This window comes from Anguilla anguilla, chromosome 7, assembly GCF_013347855.1.
Source record: "Anguilla anguilla isolate fAngAng1 chromosome 7, fAngAng1.pri, whole genome shotgun sequence".
Classification (NCBI taxonomy): Eukaryota; Metazoa; Chordata; class Actinopteri; order Anguilliformes; family Anguillidae; genus Anguilla; species Anguilla anguilla.
The window spans coordinates 56,190,215-56,207,436 of NC_049207.1; the positions used below are offsets into that span (position 1 = coordinate 56,190,215).

Here is a 17,222-nt window from a genome sequence, read left to right on the forward strand (position 1 = left end):
TTATAGGGCTGGACATGTACCTCTCTCAAGGGTACGATCACAGTGTTGTGCCTGGGAATCGAACCTGCAACCTGCTGGGTACAAGCCCAGTGACCCAACCATTATAAAACACTGCCACCCCACATTTTCCACACTCGTCATCAAAACTGAAAGAGCACATTACCCCGCTGATTCTGGGGATGGCAGAACAGCCAGAAGCAAAGCCGGTGTGGCAGAAGGCCTAAGGCCAGAGTCAATGAGGGCCATAACATCACACCTTTCCTTAAGGTGTTTTGTGACCTAATTCTGGGTTGTATTTATATGAAACAAAAAACATATCAAATCCAAAAACATATAAATACAACCCTGAATTAGGTCATAAAACACCTTACGGAAAAGTTGTGATATTATGGCCCTCACTGATGCTGACCTTAGGCCTGAACTTCCTCTTACATCGTGTAAATAAAGTTAAACTGAGGACAGGGTTTATAAGCCTGGCCAAAATAACTTGGTACATGGTACATTTATTTACATTTTTTTTTATTTAATTGCATACTGTGTTACCATGAATACGATACATGACATATTGTCAAACATTTTTGTTTAACAAGAAAATTAAACATTTGAACAGAATGCGACAAAGAAGCCAAGTAAAAAATTTGACAATGAGTTACACTCTGAGAACATAATGCCCTACTATAGGGAAACTGTGGCAAAGGTGGGTTTCACACACAGCAGTAATGTGCAGGGAACCCTCCTGGGTCACGGATGCCTTTCAGACTCACTGCTGATGAGCCACCAGCCTCATACACATATTAACACAGACCAAATCTGTGAGAGACGTTACCACAGACCAAATCTGTGAGAGACGTTAACACAGACCAAATCTGTGAGAGACGTTAACACAGACCAAATCTGTGAGTGATTGGGGGATACAACGAATGAATAAGTGAGCGAGCATGTTTTACCTCCATTGTGGAAACATGGTTGACACGGCTGATTTGTATGTCAAGGGCAATTTAGATTACAATGCAAAAATGTACAGCGCAATATTGCCACCTAGTGAAGAAATATTTCAAATACATAATGCAATAGCAAAGAGTTTTAACAATACACCTTTCGAGAGATAGACTTTCTCTGGAGTACAGGAAATGTAAATTGTATTGTTTCTCACACTATTAGTAAAGATGTGAAAATATGAAGTCATTGTAATGGCCATGTACATATTCAAAGGTCAAACCCGTCACTTTACCACCAGCTAATGTACCAGTGGCATTTTGCTGTGATGTAAGATGTACTGTCACCATTCAACCAGCAGGAGGGGCAAAGTAGCACTGTTCTAAGCAGGGTCATTAGGAATTGTAATAGCTATGCTTAATTCAAAGGTGTCTGCTTGAGGGGATATTGACACAGCCTTGATATTACTGAATTTAAAATCCATATATGCCCAGACTCTAAAATTGTCTTCATATTTTATCTTAAAACAGTTTTCTCATATAAATTTAATTAGCCATTGGGATCGGTTGGATTTCCCAAGTGCAAAGCAAACGCTCCTTTCAAACCTGATTTATTAACGCTTAACGCTTTATAAGCCAGACCACAGGGTATTCTATTCTCACGGGACATCCTTAGATGCCTTTCAAAGGTTCGGCTGCCTCATTACGGAAGAAAATATAATCAATGTTATCTTTGCGATCCGCGGGACACTTACCTCAGCTCTGAGCTCAGAGTGTGCGCCGGAGACTGGGGGGCGGGAGGTCAGGCAGGCTCTCCCAAGGGTCCTCCTGCGCCCCTACTGCAGCGGAGCTAGGGCCCGTCAGGGTCCCTCCTCACTGGCAGGCCATCAATAACGGCACCAGCGCCGGACCGGGGCTCCCCCAAATTATAGCTGCCCCTGCAGCTCAGAGTCTCCCCGTCATCTGCTGAGCTCTTGTTAAAAAAATCTGTTTAAAAAAATAAGAAGATCTGGCGCTAAAGAATTGCATTGTGACTGTGGACACCATTGTCCGTGGCAACAATCACAGAGACATTTTGAAAACAATACACTTGAGCAATCAGTGTGATAGTGATAGTTGTTTTTTTTAATGAGGCGGGTAGATATGGGTTCTGGATTAACTTGTGTTCTGAAACATACTGCTGCCCACGGGGGATAAAGGCTTCCGTCAGTCGGTCACATTAATGAAAAGTTCTTTCCAATATTAACAAGACTTCTGCGGTCCATTGTTTGAGGCATAATGTGTGTGTGTGTGTGTGTGTGTGTGTGAGGATGATCATTTCCCACAACCATTAATTCAAGATCCATGCACCTGTGGTGATGAAATTGTAAATGGCCTGTTTTAAAACACAGCAATTATTTCTGTCTGTCTGTCTCCCCTGAATGTAAAACAGGAAGTGCCGCCCGGGTGTAGAGTGATTGGCAGGTGGAAGAGCTCTGAATCGCCTGAGAGAGAGCGGGAGACCCAGAGGACTCCAGATGAATCTCAGAAATTGCGGGTTACGCATTGAGCTCTGAGTCAAACAGACAATGCAATCTACACACCCATGAGTGATATTTTTTTTTTCTTTTTTGGATGATGAAACGATTTGGATCAGGGATTAGCTGACCCAATTTTCTCTTAACGGAGAGAGAAAGAATGATGACAGTGTTTGGAATTATCTGCCCCACTGAGTTACATCAATCTTACACCGACCAGGTAGAACCAGGAATCAATACCTGTCTGATAAAATCAGTGCGCTGTTTGACAGACAGGAGATTTGTTTCTCTTAAAGTTACATATTAAATGTTGACCCTCACTTCCAGAGAGGAAATTACTCCAGCTTGTGAAACCCTTCACTGAGCACTGAAACAGCCATTTTATATATTCAAAATACTGTAAGTATAATTCAGTAAGCATGAAAAAAATACTAAAATATAAAACTACCTCTGAATCATCAGCAACATGAACACGACATTAAAGAACGTGAGAGCACGGGAACCCTGTTCCCCCCTCACTGGTACCCTGTTCCCCCCATCCCTGGTACCCTGTTCCCCCATCCCTGGTACCCTGTTCCCCCCATCCCTGGTACCCTGTTCCCCCCTCACTGGTACCCTGTTCCCCCATCCCTGGTACCCTGTTCCCCCATCCCTGGTACCCTGTTCACCCCCTCACTGGTACCCTGTTCCCCCATCCCCGGTACCCTGTTCCCCTATCCCTGGTACCCTGTTCCCCCATCCCTGGTACCCCGTTCCCTCCTCACTAGTACCCTGTTCCCCCATCCCTGGTACCCTGTTCCCCCCTCACTGGTACCCTGTTCCCCCATCCCTGGTACCCTGTTCCCCCCTCACTGGTACCCTGTTCCCCCATCCCTGGTACCCTGTTCCCCCATCACTGGTACCCTGTTCCCTGGTTCAGGGAGCCTAGGAGAGAGGCTTCCTCAGCAGACACCCTGCATTTGGGCAGGCGCAGCCCTGCTATTTATGGAAACAGGAACAGAGAGAACTTCAGCAGAGGGGCCCAGAGGAAATACTACCCCCCCCCTCCTCCCCCCACCTCGCCACCACCACCCACACCCTCCCCTACACCCTCCCCCCAATGATGAACTGCAATATTTCTGGGTCAATCACACAGAGCAGGCTGCAGTGCTTTTTATACAGTTTTTAAAATGTATCAAACAGTCAAATCATTTTTACATTTTAGATGCCATAATCCATTTTACGGTATAGGTATTCTCTTAATTATCTGATGTCATTCACTGGCTGAGACTGCAAGCGCATAAATCGGCATCTGGTGGATTACATTTGTTCCCCGTGTCAAAACACACCAGAAAGAAAAATAAATGAATGGTGTAAAACTGGGTGACACAATTTGTTTTAAATATCAAAAGAGGACAAATGGCATTTATAATATTTTGAAATTGTACCAACCTATCTGCAGTAAAGTGGAAATTCCAATGCACAGAAGCTGAACATTGAAGGAGTTATTTCTTTCGTTTTCTTTTTGCAGAATATTCGTAAATGTTTTTTTACAGAGTAAGATGTGGAGTGCTGAAATGGTGTTGCCACAATAAAACGGCCTGTACCCCTCAGACTGACCGTTTTTGGGGGTAACATCAAAGCGCTGGCTCTCTCCCAGAGAACACGGCACGCCCGAGCACCGGGGTGTGCAGCTGCCAGGGCCTCGGGTTCGAGCCAGCCAGCCAGGCGGTGGCAGAGGGGCTGACTCACAAAGGAGTTCTCTCATGCATGTTTGAAAATGGCACAGAAGAGTGGAGTCCCAAAGCAGCCCAGCCAATGGCGGCCAATGTGCAGTTTCTGACCATCAAATACAAAACCAGCCACGCAAGATTTAGTACAGGACTGTACATACGAACTGCAGCTGAATTTGAGCATCGCTGGCTAGTTTGCTGAAGGAACGAAACTACTGATTAAAAAAATGGATGATTTAGCAATGTGTTTAGAATGTGAAGGCCACCACAGGGTTCAATATGAAACCTGCCACTAATTAGCATTTAAATTACTTTAATGTTGCAGTTTACTTTATGTTAGCTAGTAAAGGAGGGGTGTTTAAGTTTATTCATAACTGTTTTTTCAAAGTCAAAGTCTTCAAAAAATTTTAAAAACGGGAGAATGTTGAGTATCATCTCTGAGCGATCAATCCAAACATTAGAAATAAGCCAGAATTTCATCAGCATTTCCCTCACATCTCTAGTGCAGTGTGAATACGTCCGCTTCTGCTAAGGTGACTATAAATAACCTTCACTAAATCCCTGTATTTGTGCGGGCACATGTGCTCAGATTATATCCCTGCTGTCTTTGGAGAGGTTTGGGACAGATGACAAACACAACAGCCGCTAAAAGAGAGTATCGCGCGCTAACCATCTGAAAATATCTTCAGGCTAATTTGCTCTTGAAAGACACATATAGTGTATGCATTCAAGTGAAAAGAGAACCAGAAATGTAATACTGTACATGATTCGCATGCAGTTTCGTAATCATAAACTGTCTGAAACAGGCTTTTTTGTCATGCCATCCAACTGTATTTTTTAATGCTGTGCCTGCAGTTTTAACTGTACATCACAGTTTGCATTGTGGACCATTGCACCCAGTTCAGCCTGTTGCACTTGCATTCAGGGAAAATAATGACAGACATTGCTGTGAACGTGACTCTTGGGAGAGAGATCCAAGGGCATAACACGGGTGTCGTAAACAGCATCGCAGACTTTAGGATTTTGCACACATTTCAGGTTTACTTTTATAGCCCCCACAAGAGGAATTTAAACCCAGTGCTCGTTAAACACAGAAACCTGACAAAGCAGTACAATTTATTGCGACAATGAGCTTGAGTTGTACTTTGGCTGTTTTGTCCAAGTTCTCTCATTTTCGCACATGGCCACAGATATTTACTTTATTTACTTGCAGGTTCAGCAAACCGGATTTTGTGTACTCATAAGGCATCTGAGCCACTAAGGCCAAATGGATGTTTGAGCTCCTGCTGGTATATTTATAAGGTGCGGCGTAATAAATAAAACATAACCTGCAATCCTGAGAAAACTGCTGTTCCTGGCTGCAATATAACATCTGCATAATTTACCTGATGCTCACAGTTTGGTGTGTATTCTTAAAACGAGTCAAAAAGCACTAGCAGAAAATGCTGAAAGGAAAACTTGTGCTTTTCAGTTGTGCATTATTACATTTTCATGATCATATCAATTTCTTTCAACATCACATTTCATTTGATACAATGTGAATAATTTTTTTAATGATACGTGCATGCGAGCAGCCAATTTCATTGGCTACGCGCTCACCATTTAGGTTGGGATACCGCCCGTCTCCTTAGTACCATTTTAGGCCCGTTTCTTTATTGGGGATACCGCCCCACTTCCGTAGGCTCTTTTGGGTCAGTTATGGAAAGTGCATTGTGGGCCAAAATTGGCCCAACAGTAACCAGCCAAGTTTATCACGGCGTTTAGATTCTGAGCCAAACCTGGTAACACTCACTGCCTTGCAGACCAAACCTGGCCCAGGTAACACTCACTGCCTTGCAGACCAAACCTGGAACACGGATTTTTTCCCCCTACTTCTCTATAATTGGGAGAGTTGATCATCTGTAATTTGGCATTAAACGATCACTTAAAAACTGAATTGACAAGTATGAGATTAGAATGTGCTTTAGCGCTCGGTGCTAATGAGTTCTATGTGTCAGAAGTTTGGATTTATACAGTGCCTCTCTTGAACATGTGACTACAGTATTATCAGCAGCTGGCTAATAAAGTATTCATCCATGTATTCATGAGTTCATCCTCTTCAAATTCAACAGCCAAATCCAGTCGCTTCCTTTACGTTTAAATCACCCAGTGCTATCTGATAGCTTGTGCTTCAGTTCACTCACACATTATAGTGCCCTTATCTCTCCCTGCGCATATCCCAGTGCTAAGATAAGGATAGCTTAACTCAGAACCCAGAGCTCGGGAAAGCCTTCACTGGCCTTGTGTATAAGATGTCTTATACACAGACTTAGACTTTGCATTAAAAATGCACTTGCACAAGCATAAATTAGTAATTGGCCATTATGTTCTAGAATAAAGGCCTACAGTATGTGTTTCATATATAATCCATTTATGCAGCTGGACATTTACTGAAGCAATAGTACTACTCCCGATAATCAAACCTAAAACTTCAAAGATTGCAAGCCCAGTTCCCCCTGCCAGTCTGACACAGAACCTCAGTTCATTTGAATCATGTTATCATACAGTGTGTGCATTCTGCTTTACACTGATCAATCTAACTAGCCTTCGGCTGTGAGTCAAATTTAAAATGAATGTATCGACAGAAACATGGTGGAATTTCAGTATTCTTCTAATTGCAATGATTGTGACCATGGTTTTTTTAACAGTCTCTGAAGCATAGATACGCATTAAGCATTTTTCCTCTTTGCCCTTGGCAGTGAATGCACACTGTTGTTACCGAAGAGATAGCTCTCTATCAGACTCCACTGAAGCCAAAAGGCTGGCTGTTCACCACAGTTCACTGCTTCCTCACCATAAACACGGGAGCAGCACTGTGATCCTTCCCCAGGGGAACAGATGATTTATGAGATGAGTTCCTGATCTGTCAGCCTCTGTGAATCTGTCTTTAATGAAGCAGAGGAAAGAAGCTCTTCAGGCGCGTTTGCTTCCCTCGGCGTGGTGGCTGTAGGTGCATAAATAATACTGCAAAATGAGCACGTATGCCTCAGCGTGAATGTGCTCGGTCACACACACACACACACACACACACACACACACACACACACACACACACACGCGCACACACTCACACACACACACACACACACAGACACACACACACAGACACACACACACACACACACACACACACACACACACACACACACACACACACACACACACACACACACACGCTTACAGACAGAAACACGGACACAGAGTAGGTGTGTCCATCTCCAGCTCCTGAGGAAATGCAGCCCCAGGGTTTCACGGGTTCTATTCAATCAGCAGCCAGATTAGCCATTAGCCAATCAATGGGCCAGATTAGCCATTAGCCAATCAATGGGCCAGATTAGCCATTAGCCAATCAATGGGCTAAATTAATCACTGAAGTCCTAGAATGTGCCAAAAACCAGCAGGTGCTGCAGCCCCCAGCACCCCGGTGAAACTGACCCATAGGAACTTACTTATGGGCCAGCATGCTTTGCAAAAAAAATAACTGCCACTTTCTGCCTCAAAGCAAGGTGAACGGGATGATTGAAACAATACTGCACCTTATTAAAAGATTCATGATCAAATCCGTGCTGGTCGGGGGGGGGGGGGGGGGGGGTTATCCTGGTCTCCCCAGGGAGAGCCAATCGCGTGAGAAACATAGAGCATCGGCAGGGCAGTAACCGCCACCTCGGCCAATCCGACGCTCTGCTCTGTCGTCTCCGTAGCGTGCGGACCGCACGGATCACTTCCTGTCCTCACCTCGTACGGCGTCTGCTCGCTCTGTCACACTCCGCTAGGCGACACATTAATATCTCTGCAGCGAGCGCTGGTGTGTCTCCCAGGGATCCTGCATTGGCAGGTGATAAGAGAGACCCCCCCCCCCCCCCATCTGCTCAGGGACATCTGACTAAACGCCACACAGAGACATCACCCAAACACAGAGACCCCAAACTCTCAAACACAGAGACCCAAAACTCTCAAACACAGATGCCCCATCACCCAAACACAGAGACCCCAAACTCTCAAACACAGATGCCCCATCACCCAAACACAGAGACCCCAAACTCTCAAACACAGATGCCCCATCACTCAAACACAGATGCCCCATCACCTTGGACATTTGCCCCACTCTAAAACGGCACACATGCTCAAAGGCCACAGCAGCCGTTGTGGGGTCGATATCTTTATGTTTACTTCCTGTGGTTATAGACCTTATTCGTCCTTTTTCTAAAAGAGATTTATAAAATAAATATAAGAAATATTTTACTTTCCATTAAATATTATGTAAAATATGAAAATTAATCGACATAATCCAATATTGAAACTGAAGTTGAGGGTGAGAACATACATATTTATTAGAATGAAAGACAAAACATCTTAAATACATCTCAAATAGGTTTCTTGCCATATAAGTTAAAAAAAAAAAAAAAGAAAGAAAAAAATATTTTACTGTTCTGATTGTCCAATAAGTTCCAATGTTTCACAAAGGAAAAATGTTCTCTGTACCATTTGCACACAGAAGACAAAAGATGATTTAATATTTGGGGCTGCAACTTAATCGGGTGCCAAGCATTTGAATAAATGCAGAAAAGATAGTTTTCATAAATATAAAAATAAACAGAACATGGTTTATGCACGACACCCTTATGTACACAAGCACTAGGCAGAACAACACTAAACCAAGATGAATGCATTGTGGCTAAAGAGGACAAAACTGAAAATAACTGAGTTAAGACTAATCGCATTTTGCCACAATTGGTTTGCGGTCGCACATAACTTCCAGTTATACACGGCGGTTTGAATGTTGTCTGGATATGACTTACAACCAGGCAGATCTGTAAGATTAAAAAATATTATAAATTTGTTACAAAGAAAAGGTCTTCAGTAAATCTCCACAATAATTAAATAACAAAAAATGCCATCCTAATATGTTGCCCAAGCTTCACCGACACGCAAACGATGACTAATGGTTCTGGTAGGATCTAGGTCTGGCATCCACTGTTTAAATGGCTATTCTACCATCAGGAACACACTTGCATGCGGCTACATTTTATTGCCATTTTAATTTAATTTTAATACTGATAAAATACCTCAGCTCTACCGTATAATAAATTGACCTCATTTTAAAAATACAATTTAACCATATCATTTTTCCTGCTTTGACAGAACATGGCTTTCTTCTACTAGAACCCCGCCCCCCCAATCACTCACTCACCCCCACCCCCACCCCCACCCCCACCCCCCAGCAGGACACACAGGACCAGATGGTAAGGGAATGCCTCTTTCCTGTATTCCTGTTTAAATTCCTGTTTCAGAATCCCCCCCCCCCCCCGCCACCGCTCCAGCGCGGACTTTCCCCCCCCGCTCACTCCCGCACGGACGGTCACCCCCCCCCCCACTCCAGCACAGACACCTGCCCCCCCGCCCTAACTCCAGCGCGGACGCTCCCCCCCCTAACTCCAGCACAGACGCTCCCCGCCCCCCCCCCCCTCACTCCAGCGCGGACGCAGGCGTGCGCAGGCAGCACGGGGGCCGGCGGACGTTCTGCAGCAGCGAGCGGAAGACGCTGCGCGGTCTCTTCCGGGTCTTCCCGGCGCGGGGCGACTCGGAGGACAGGGACCGGCCCAGGCGGGTCGTCTGCGTCTGGATCTGCTTCTCGTGCTCTTTGATCTTGCACAGCAGGTGGCTCTGGATGGCGAAGCCCAGGGACTCGAGGTCGACGGACGCGCCGTACACCTCCCACGTCATGCCCTGCTCGTCCCACACCACCTCGGGCACCGCGCCCGCCTTGCCCTCGTCTTCAGAACCGCCCTGATCCGGGCGCGGCGGGACGGCCGCGTCGCTCTGACCCGGCCCGGCTTTGGACCGGCTCTGATCCGGACCAGCTTTGGACCGGCTCTGATCCGGACCAGCTTTGGACCGGCTCTGATCCGGACCGCTGCTCTGCTCTGATTCTGGATCGGACTTCCCTTCACCTGGAACGTCCTTTCGCTCGGGGCATGTCTCCACCACGAGCGGCTCCACCTGCTGGCTTTGCACACCAGGCGGCATTTGTGTCTCTACCTGAAGCCTGGAGTCCTGCGGTGAGGAGCAGGCTGGATCTGTGGGACCGCTCACTGATTGGTCAGGAAAGCTCATGACATCAGCGACAGCATGACACGCGCGATTAGAGACTATAGGTTTATTATGCAGGCTGCCTGTATGGTCTCCATTGGAAGACTCTGACTGGGACAAACTCTGCTGGTCTGCTATCGATGGCTCCTTCTCACGGAAGCTGCTGGAAGCGTGGTTTGACTGGCTACACGCCGCAGTGCTGATCTGATAAACCGGCTGTAAAGGCCCTTTCTGGACATGGCCCAGATGCAGCCCTGGCTCTTTGGGCCTTGCTCCCAGCTCCATGTCCTGATGCCCTGCAGAGCCAGAATGGCGGCTGGCTCCAGTGCTTTTACCCAGAATGCCCCCCGACCTGCCGCTCTCCGGGACCGGGCTGCTGGGGGGCGGAGACGGACCGGTGCGGGCCCGAGAGGAGACGGAGACGGCGGTTTGGACGCACGCGTCGCTGAAGACCCCGCCCTCTTTCGGCGAAGCGTCGTCCCGTGGCGGGTGAGCCGCGGGTTGTGACCCAGCATGCACTGGGCCGGCCCCCGCGGGACCAGCGCTCCCTCCTGCTGGCGCGCAGCAGAGTCCGGGGGGCGTGGCCAGAGGGAAGCGGGAGGGGCTCGTCCCCGCGGACCTGCTGCAGACCTCCGGGACCGCCTGCACCTCCGCGTCCCGCCATGCCACTCCGGACGGCCCGCCGCGCTCGGGGGACGCGGTCATGGTGGCGACGTCCTGGAAGCGTTTGCAGAGTCCTCTTTGTATCAGCTGCACTTCCTGTGTCGCGGTACCTGTGCTCTGCGGAGCTCCCTCTGCCGCCTGTGCACGGTCTGGTCTGCTCCACTGCCCTCCAGCAGAGTCCCCCAGCAGCAGCCCTGAGGAGTGAGGATGTGAGGAGCTGCCCGAGCCGTTCTGCGCCCCTAACTCCTCCTGCGTGGGACAGTGGGCGCTCGGGTTCCCCTCGGTGTCCGTCAGCCCGGTGCGGTGCAGAGTAGCGCTGGTTACCTGGCCTCCTGAGAGGCCTTCCCTCAGACTGAGAAGTGACGTCTCTCCTCTCTCACTTCCCTGGTGTTCAGAGTTCTCCTGGTGAACCTCAGGCTTGGCGGTTTGTGCCGGGAGCGCAGTGTGGACAGAACCATCAGATTTCACCGGCACGTCTTCACCAGCAGGGATGCCCGGGATGCCCGGGATGCCAGCGTGGTCTCGCTTCGCCACCCGCGCTTCGGAGGCCCGCTCTGGCCCAGACGTTTCCCTCGCTGCCTGAGTGGACGCCGAGGTCACTTCACGTTTTTGGAAACCTTCAGGTGTGTGAGACCTGAGCCTCGCTGCTGTGGGATCCACGGACCGCTCCTCAAAGCCTAGCGCCTTCGAGACCCCGTCGCACGCTCGCAAATCGTCCTTTGGCGGTATTGGCGACTCCTGCCCTGCGCTTGCTTGGCAGCCCTTCCTGGGGCTCTCTCTCAGATCGCCCGCACCCTGACCAAGCAGAGCTCTAGAATCCCCCACACCCTGACCTATCAGAGCTCTAGAATCCCCTGCACCCTGACCAAGCAGAGCTCTAGAATCCCCTGCACCCTGACCTATCAAAGCTCCCGAATCGCCCACACCCTGACCTATCAGAGCTCTAGAATCGCCCGCACCCTGACCTATCAGAGCTCTTGAATCCCCCACACCCTGACCTATCAGAGCTCTAGAATCCCCCGCACCCTGACCTATCAAAGCTCCCGAATCCCCCGCACCCTGACCTATCAGAGCTCTCGAATCGCCCACACCCTGACCTATCAGAGCTCCAGTCTGCACCAGGCCTCGTCCAATCAGGCCCTCAGAATCCCCGCTCCCTCCGTGACCCACGGAGGCTGAGGCGGACATGTCTGCCCTGCTCGGCTGTCTGCTGTGGTGGATTCTGTTGGCCGTGCTCATGTCCATGCACACATTATCCTGCCTGTGCTCCTTCGGGGGTGTAGATGTGCTGTTCAATTTCAGGTTTGGCTCCTTCTCCCAGCTGGCAGTGGGCTCCTTGTTCCCAAAGCTGTCCACGACAGCAATGTGAGGTCCCATCTGAATGGTGACAGTCCTTTTCGGTTTGGGGATGGTGCCCATTTCACGCTCCCCTTCTCCAGGGCACAGTCGATTACAGAATGGAGGGCTGCAGCTCTGCTTTATATCAGCGTGCTTCTCCTGGTCTCAGAACCTGAAACAGAAAGAAAATATCAAATCAAATCATACTATAAAAATGATCATAGAATATTTCTCTGTACTTTAACAAAATAAGGTGCATATCCTCCTGTATAATGAAAGGAACACACACAGTACAGGGCACAAATGGAAGAGACCGTCCAAGACTTATTTCAAGACTTGTGTTTTATGAATGTGACTAATATGTTCATTTAGAAAATATTCACTTATATTTGTTGCTACAACAGAAACATCCTTCAGCAGGGCTGTATATAGCACGATTAGCCACAGCACTGAAAACAATTACCATAATTAAATATCGAAATTCAGGTCAAATTACGCTGCTTAAAATGTTACATCTGATTCTATGAAGCTTTAACACGGCCTAGTTTACACCAGAGGCATTCAAGCACCTTGTTGAACGGCACAACAGCAAGACCAGTACTTAACATGCTAATATATGCGCGGAAAACGGATCAGCAGGCTAAACAGCCACCGAAATATGACATGATATGTTTGTCGCGCAGAAGTGTGTCGCGGTGTTGTTGCAAGTGTCCCGGTTCACCAGAGGCCCGCATGTCAGACGGATCGACGGTAACGCGCCACAGCTGCATCAGCGGAATGTGAGATTTTGAATTCAGAAGGCGACTGCACACACAATCATCCGAGAAAACTACAGCAGAAAACTCAAACAGAGTTTCCTTCCCATCATGCACGGCTGTGAGCTGAGGTCAGAGACGCTAATCGGATAACAGTCAGGCTCTGTAATTGGGGCGAGACGGGCAGAGAGAGACCCCAGGAAGAGAGACGAGTGCAATTCAGTCGAGCTGAAAAAAAAAGACAACAGCCAGGAAACATTTCAGCTGATTTCGATGAGAGAAGACAAGGATTGCAAGCACTCTCGAATCTGAACCACTCAGAGTAAATATATTGTGCATGAAGCATTTAATTGTGTTTAAACTGCTCCGCTTGTTTTTAAACGCAGGACAGATGAAGCTGAACTGAACTGCCTGATATTCATGTATCACATGCAGGTACACCTGCTCTCATGCCCCCCAGCTCTCCTCACAGGAACACCCACTTTGCTGACCTCCACATCTCTGCCTGGGCTGAAATCATTAAACTATACACTTGCCACACAAGACTAAGCCAGCGTTCATAACAGAGTAATAACAGGGCTCTAATAGGCTCTGCAAATAAACATCCCCGATGGCAAAAAGATAACGAGATCCTGATATTGATCTCGAACAAATATCGATCTTTATTTCTTCAGCTTTTATTTTAGGGCAGAGGGTTCTTTTGCAGTTTGGATGAGAACATTTCTGTGGATGCAGCACATATCTCAGGGTTTGAACAGGAGACCAGACTCCATCTTGTGACGTGTTGGAATGTGGAATAAACAATGTGCCACTGACGCTGATGAGAATGCAAGGGCCCTGTATCACAGCCGTAGTTTATTTTCAGTTATTCAAAATATGTTAATCACAATTCATTACTAGGTAGTAAACTAATATAACTGAGGAACTAATTTAAAAAATTATTTTCAGGCTAAAGAATAGGGACACATATCTTAATTACGTAATGACAGCTTCAAAGATTCCATTGTTTGAATCACAGACGGAATGTGAGCAGACAGGGAAAAAAATCTCCAAAAATATTCCTCACATACTAGCAATGCTATCTACAGTGTTACAGGCATGATCAAGGTCTGTGCATGTGCCCTTGCGTATGTGTGTGTGTGTGTGTGTGTGTGTGTGCGCGCGTCTGAGTGTGTGTGCGTGATCATGTGTGAGTGCATTTTAAATAATTTTGTTTGGTGATTGCTATAAAAAACTTATTTAGACTAAAGGTTTGTGTGTGTGTCCAGTTGTGTATTATGTGTGTATGCTATCTATTATTGAGCTAAAACTTACAGTAGCTTACACATTTCTTCTTAAAATGTAGGCCACCCACACAATAGCTACTGGCTTGGAAGGCAATGAAATTAATAACTCCAAGGATGCAGTCTCATTAATAATGCACCCAGTTATCATTGTCAAATACAATAAATATTTTACACATTCGGTTCAATATTCTGCTTGTATACAGTAAAGTACAGTACATTCACCCTCACATATGAATGTACGTTGTACAGTACCATACAGGAGACATCGTTTTAAAGAAATCGTCAGTCAAATAATTTCTCATGATAACACGTAGGCTACTCAAGATGCACAGTTCGCTAAGAGGGCAAAGGGGAACAAATATAACACAAAATCAACATAGATAAATAGGTAAGTCGACAGATAGATAGATGGATAGATAGATAGATCACTTCTAGAAACCCAACAGACCTATAACAATAAAATGGTTAAATAAATAAATGCACCTTGAATTATCTTTGAATATTTCAGACAAAAAAGGTACATTTATAGTGTGTTCCAAGTTTCTAAAAAAATATGCATACATCTGTGAAAAACAACGTTATTTTACACTGTGATTAATTCAGGACAGAGACCCGACGCCTGGTTATATTTTCCCTCCAACCAGGGACCAATTATCTGATCAGAATGAACTACGGTAGACTACCCATTCCTCCATAATTATCCCATATCTTATCAGAGTGGTAGTAAATACTGAACATTAAGATTTGTATTATTGTGCCTACAGAAATTATTAAATTGTTAAGAGGAAACTTGATATTATGAACAAAGACGCAAATATGCGAAGAAAGAAATTGACGTTATATTGAAATAAGTCGTATTATAACAGAACCCACCATTTCTGAACGTTCGAATTCCAGGACGAAAGTTACATCTGACCTTGTGAACGAATTCGGCATCTTCCAGAACAGATCCAAACGATCCGAGTCAATGAAAACGAAAACTGCCTACCTGATACGTCTTTGCGTCTGTTGCGCGCTGTGCTTAATTTGATTATTGCGCCAGTTAAGTAGCGTTTGTATCTGCCCGTACGATTGAGGCATTGGAATGAATAGCAATGGAGGACTAAGAGGCGAGCGTCAAGTGCCCCAGAACCACGCCTTCGGAGCAAAACAGAATAGCAGTCTTATCAGAGCCTGGAAATAATAATTAGGTCACATATTGATTCTCTGCGAGGTGCACTGGGGTCTTCGCGAACGTATCCATAGCTACGATTTTACCGGCAGGGATGTTTTCGTCCTCGATTGGGTTTTCAGGTAAAATAGCAAAAACAAAAATGCATACGACGTGTCCCGGAGTTCATTCTTTCCAGTTAATCTGTCATAAAACAACGTGCTCTCGCCAAATGAAGCGCCGAGACCTCCCCTCCTTTTGCCCACAGGTGCACCCTTGAGACTAGCGCTGGGTCGGTCGCTGTCATTCCGGGCGACATTCACAGTGTGACTCTATCCTGGACACATTGCACGCCGTAGCTAGTGCAAGTTAAGAGCATCCACAGTAACTGGCGAATTTCAGAAGGAATATAGGCTCTCTGCGACGGGGGGGGTTTCGAATGTTGACGTTTAAGTCATATTTTTCTAAAAAAAAAAAATATATATATATATATAGAAAAAATAAAATTAAAAGCATTTTATAAAGTTTAACGTTCCAAAATAACACGTTGAACGTGTTTTTAATGACTGCCTTAGCCTGCACTCTCATGCACTCCAGCAGGTAAGTTTACAGCAGGTAGGACAGAATGCTCCCGCCAGAAATATCCCAATGTCCACTGTCGCTTACCTTGGTGAGCCCAGGAGGAATTGTCTCAGGTTATTTTACGTAGACCGACAAGGTTATGGTCGCTTGCAACGGAGTGATTACACGAGCGTTATAAAGTCTGATTTTTCTAAAGTCTTAAAGTCAAAATGTTTAAATTCCAAAAATATTATATGCAACAAAATATAACGTTTTATCAGACTAATTATTTGTTTGTTTATTTATTTATTTTCCCCTCCAAGGCATTACTAATGAGTTATGTTCGGGCCATAATTCTTTGGGATATGCCGAAGTCCCATAAATGGGACGGAATGTCTGGTGTAAAGTAATGCACAATGGGCTATAGGCTATGGTGGCGGACAATCGTCATGGAAGCACCTTTAGAGGGCACGTGCACAGCGGTTGGATAATGAAACAATGTCGTCATATTTGGACGTCTCTGTGTTTTATAGGGCCATATATATTAAGAGATTTTAGACGTTTACCTAATGTGCAGTAGAATTGCTATAGAAGTAATCTTCAAATGATTTTTAGTGTGCTCCTGTTAAAGCCCTTCAAAAATAAACAACTTAAAGAAGCCTCATAAACTATACACACTTTATTTCTTCATCATTATATTTTTGATAAAATGTTTAAATTGGACAAAAAGTAGGAACATTTCACGAGGACGTAGGATTCAGGTTTTAGGAAAGGTGCATTAGCGCCATCTGATGGAAGTTAATATAATTGCACGTGTGCTGAGAAATAATACTGTCGCCTGTATCAGAAGACCTTAATGTGCTTCACCTTCCATCAAAAATAGATAATACAGCTATGCAGCACTGCAAGCAAAAACCATACTGCTTATTTTCACCTTTGACCATATAATTTCTATGATATTACAGTACATACTGCTCGGAGATATCGCTTATACTGTCAGCCATCCATCCATCCATCCATCCATCCATCATTTATACCCACTTATCCTGGTCAGGGTCGCAGGGGGTGCTGGAGCCTATCCCAGCATGCATTGGGCGAGAGGCAGGAATACATCCTGGACACACTCATACCTACGGGCAATTTAGAGTTTCCAATTAGCCTACCTGCATGTTGTTG

At 46.0% G+C, this 17,222-nt stretch overlaps 1 protein-coding gene across 2 annotated transcripts; it reads right to left on the minus strand.

The window, feature by feature from the left end:
* Nucleotides 1–9,667: 9,667 nt before the first annotated feature.
* LOC118231549 (G protein-regulated inducer of neurite outgrowth 3-like) lies at nucleotides 9,668–15,897 on the minus strand. 2 transcript variants are annotated; one of them, XM_035425450.1, is made up of 3 exons: nucleotides 15,324–15,897; nucleotides 11,925–12,466; nucleotides 9,668–11,759 (listed from the first exon to the last, which is right to left on the minus strand). In XM_035425450.1, the coding sequence occupies exons 2-3, from the start codon at nucleotides 12,373–12,375 to the stop codon at nucleotides 9,670–9,672; spliced, it is 2,541 nt and encodes an 846-aa protein (XP_035281341.1). In that variant the 5' UTR covers nucleotides 12,376–12,466; nucleotides 15,324–15,897; the 3' UTR covers nucleotides 9,668–9,669. The 2 variants fall into 2 exon arrangements, with proteins under 2 accessions (XP_035281341.1, XP_035281340.1); XM_035425449.1 differs by having other exon boundaries at nucleotides 15,209–15,897.
* Between the last annotated feature and the right edge of the window lie 1,325 nt (nucleotides 15,898–17,222).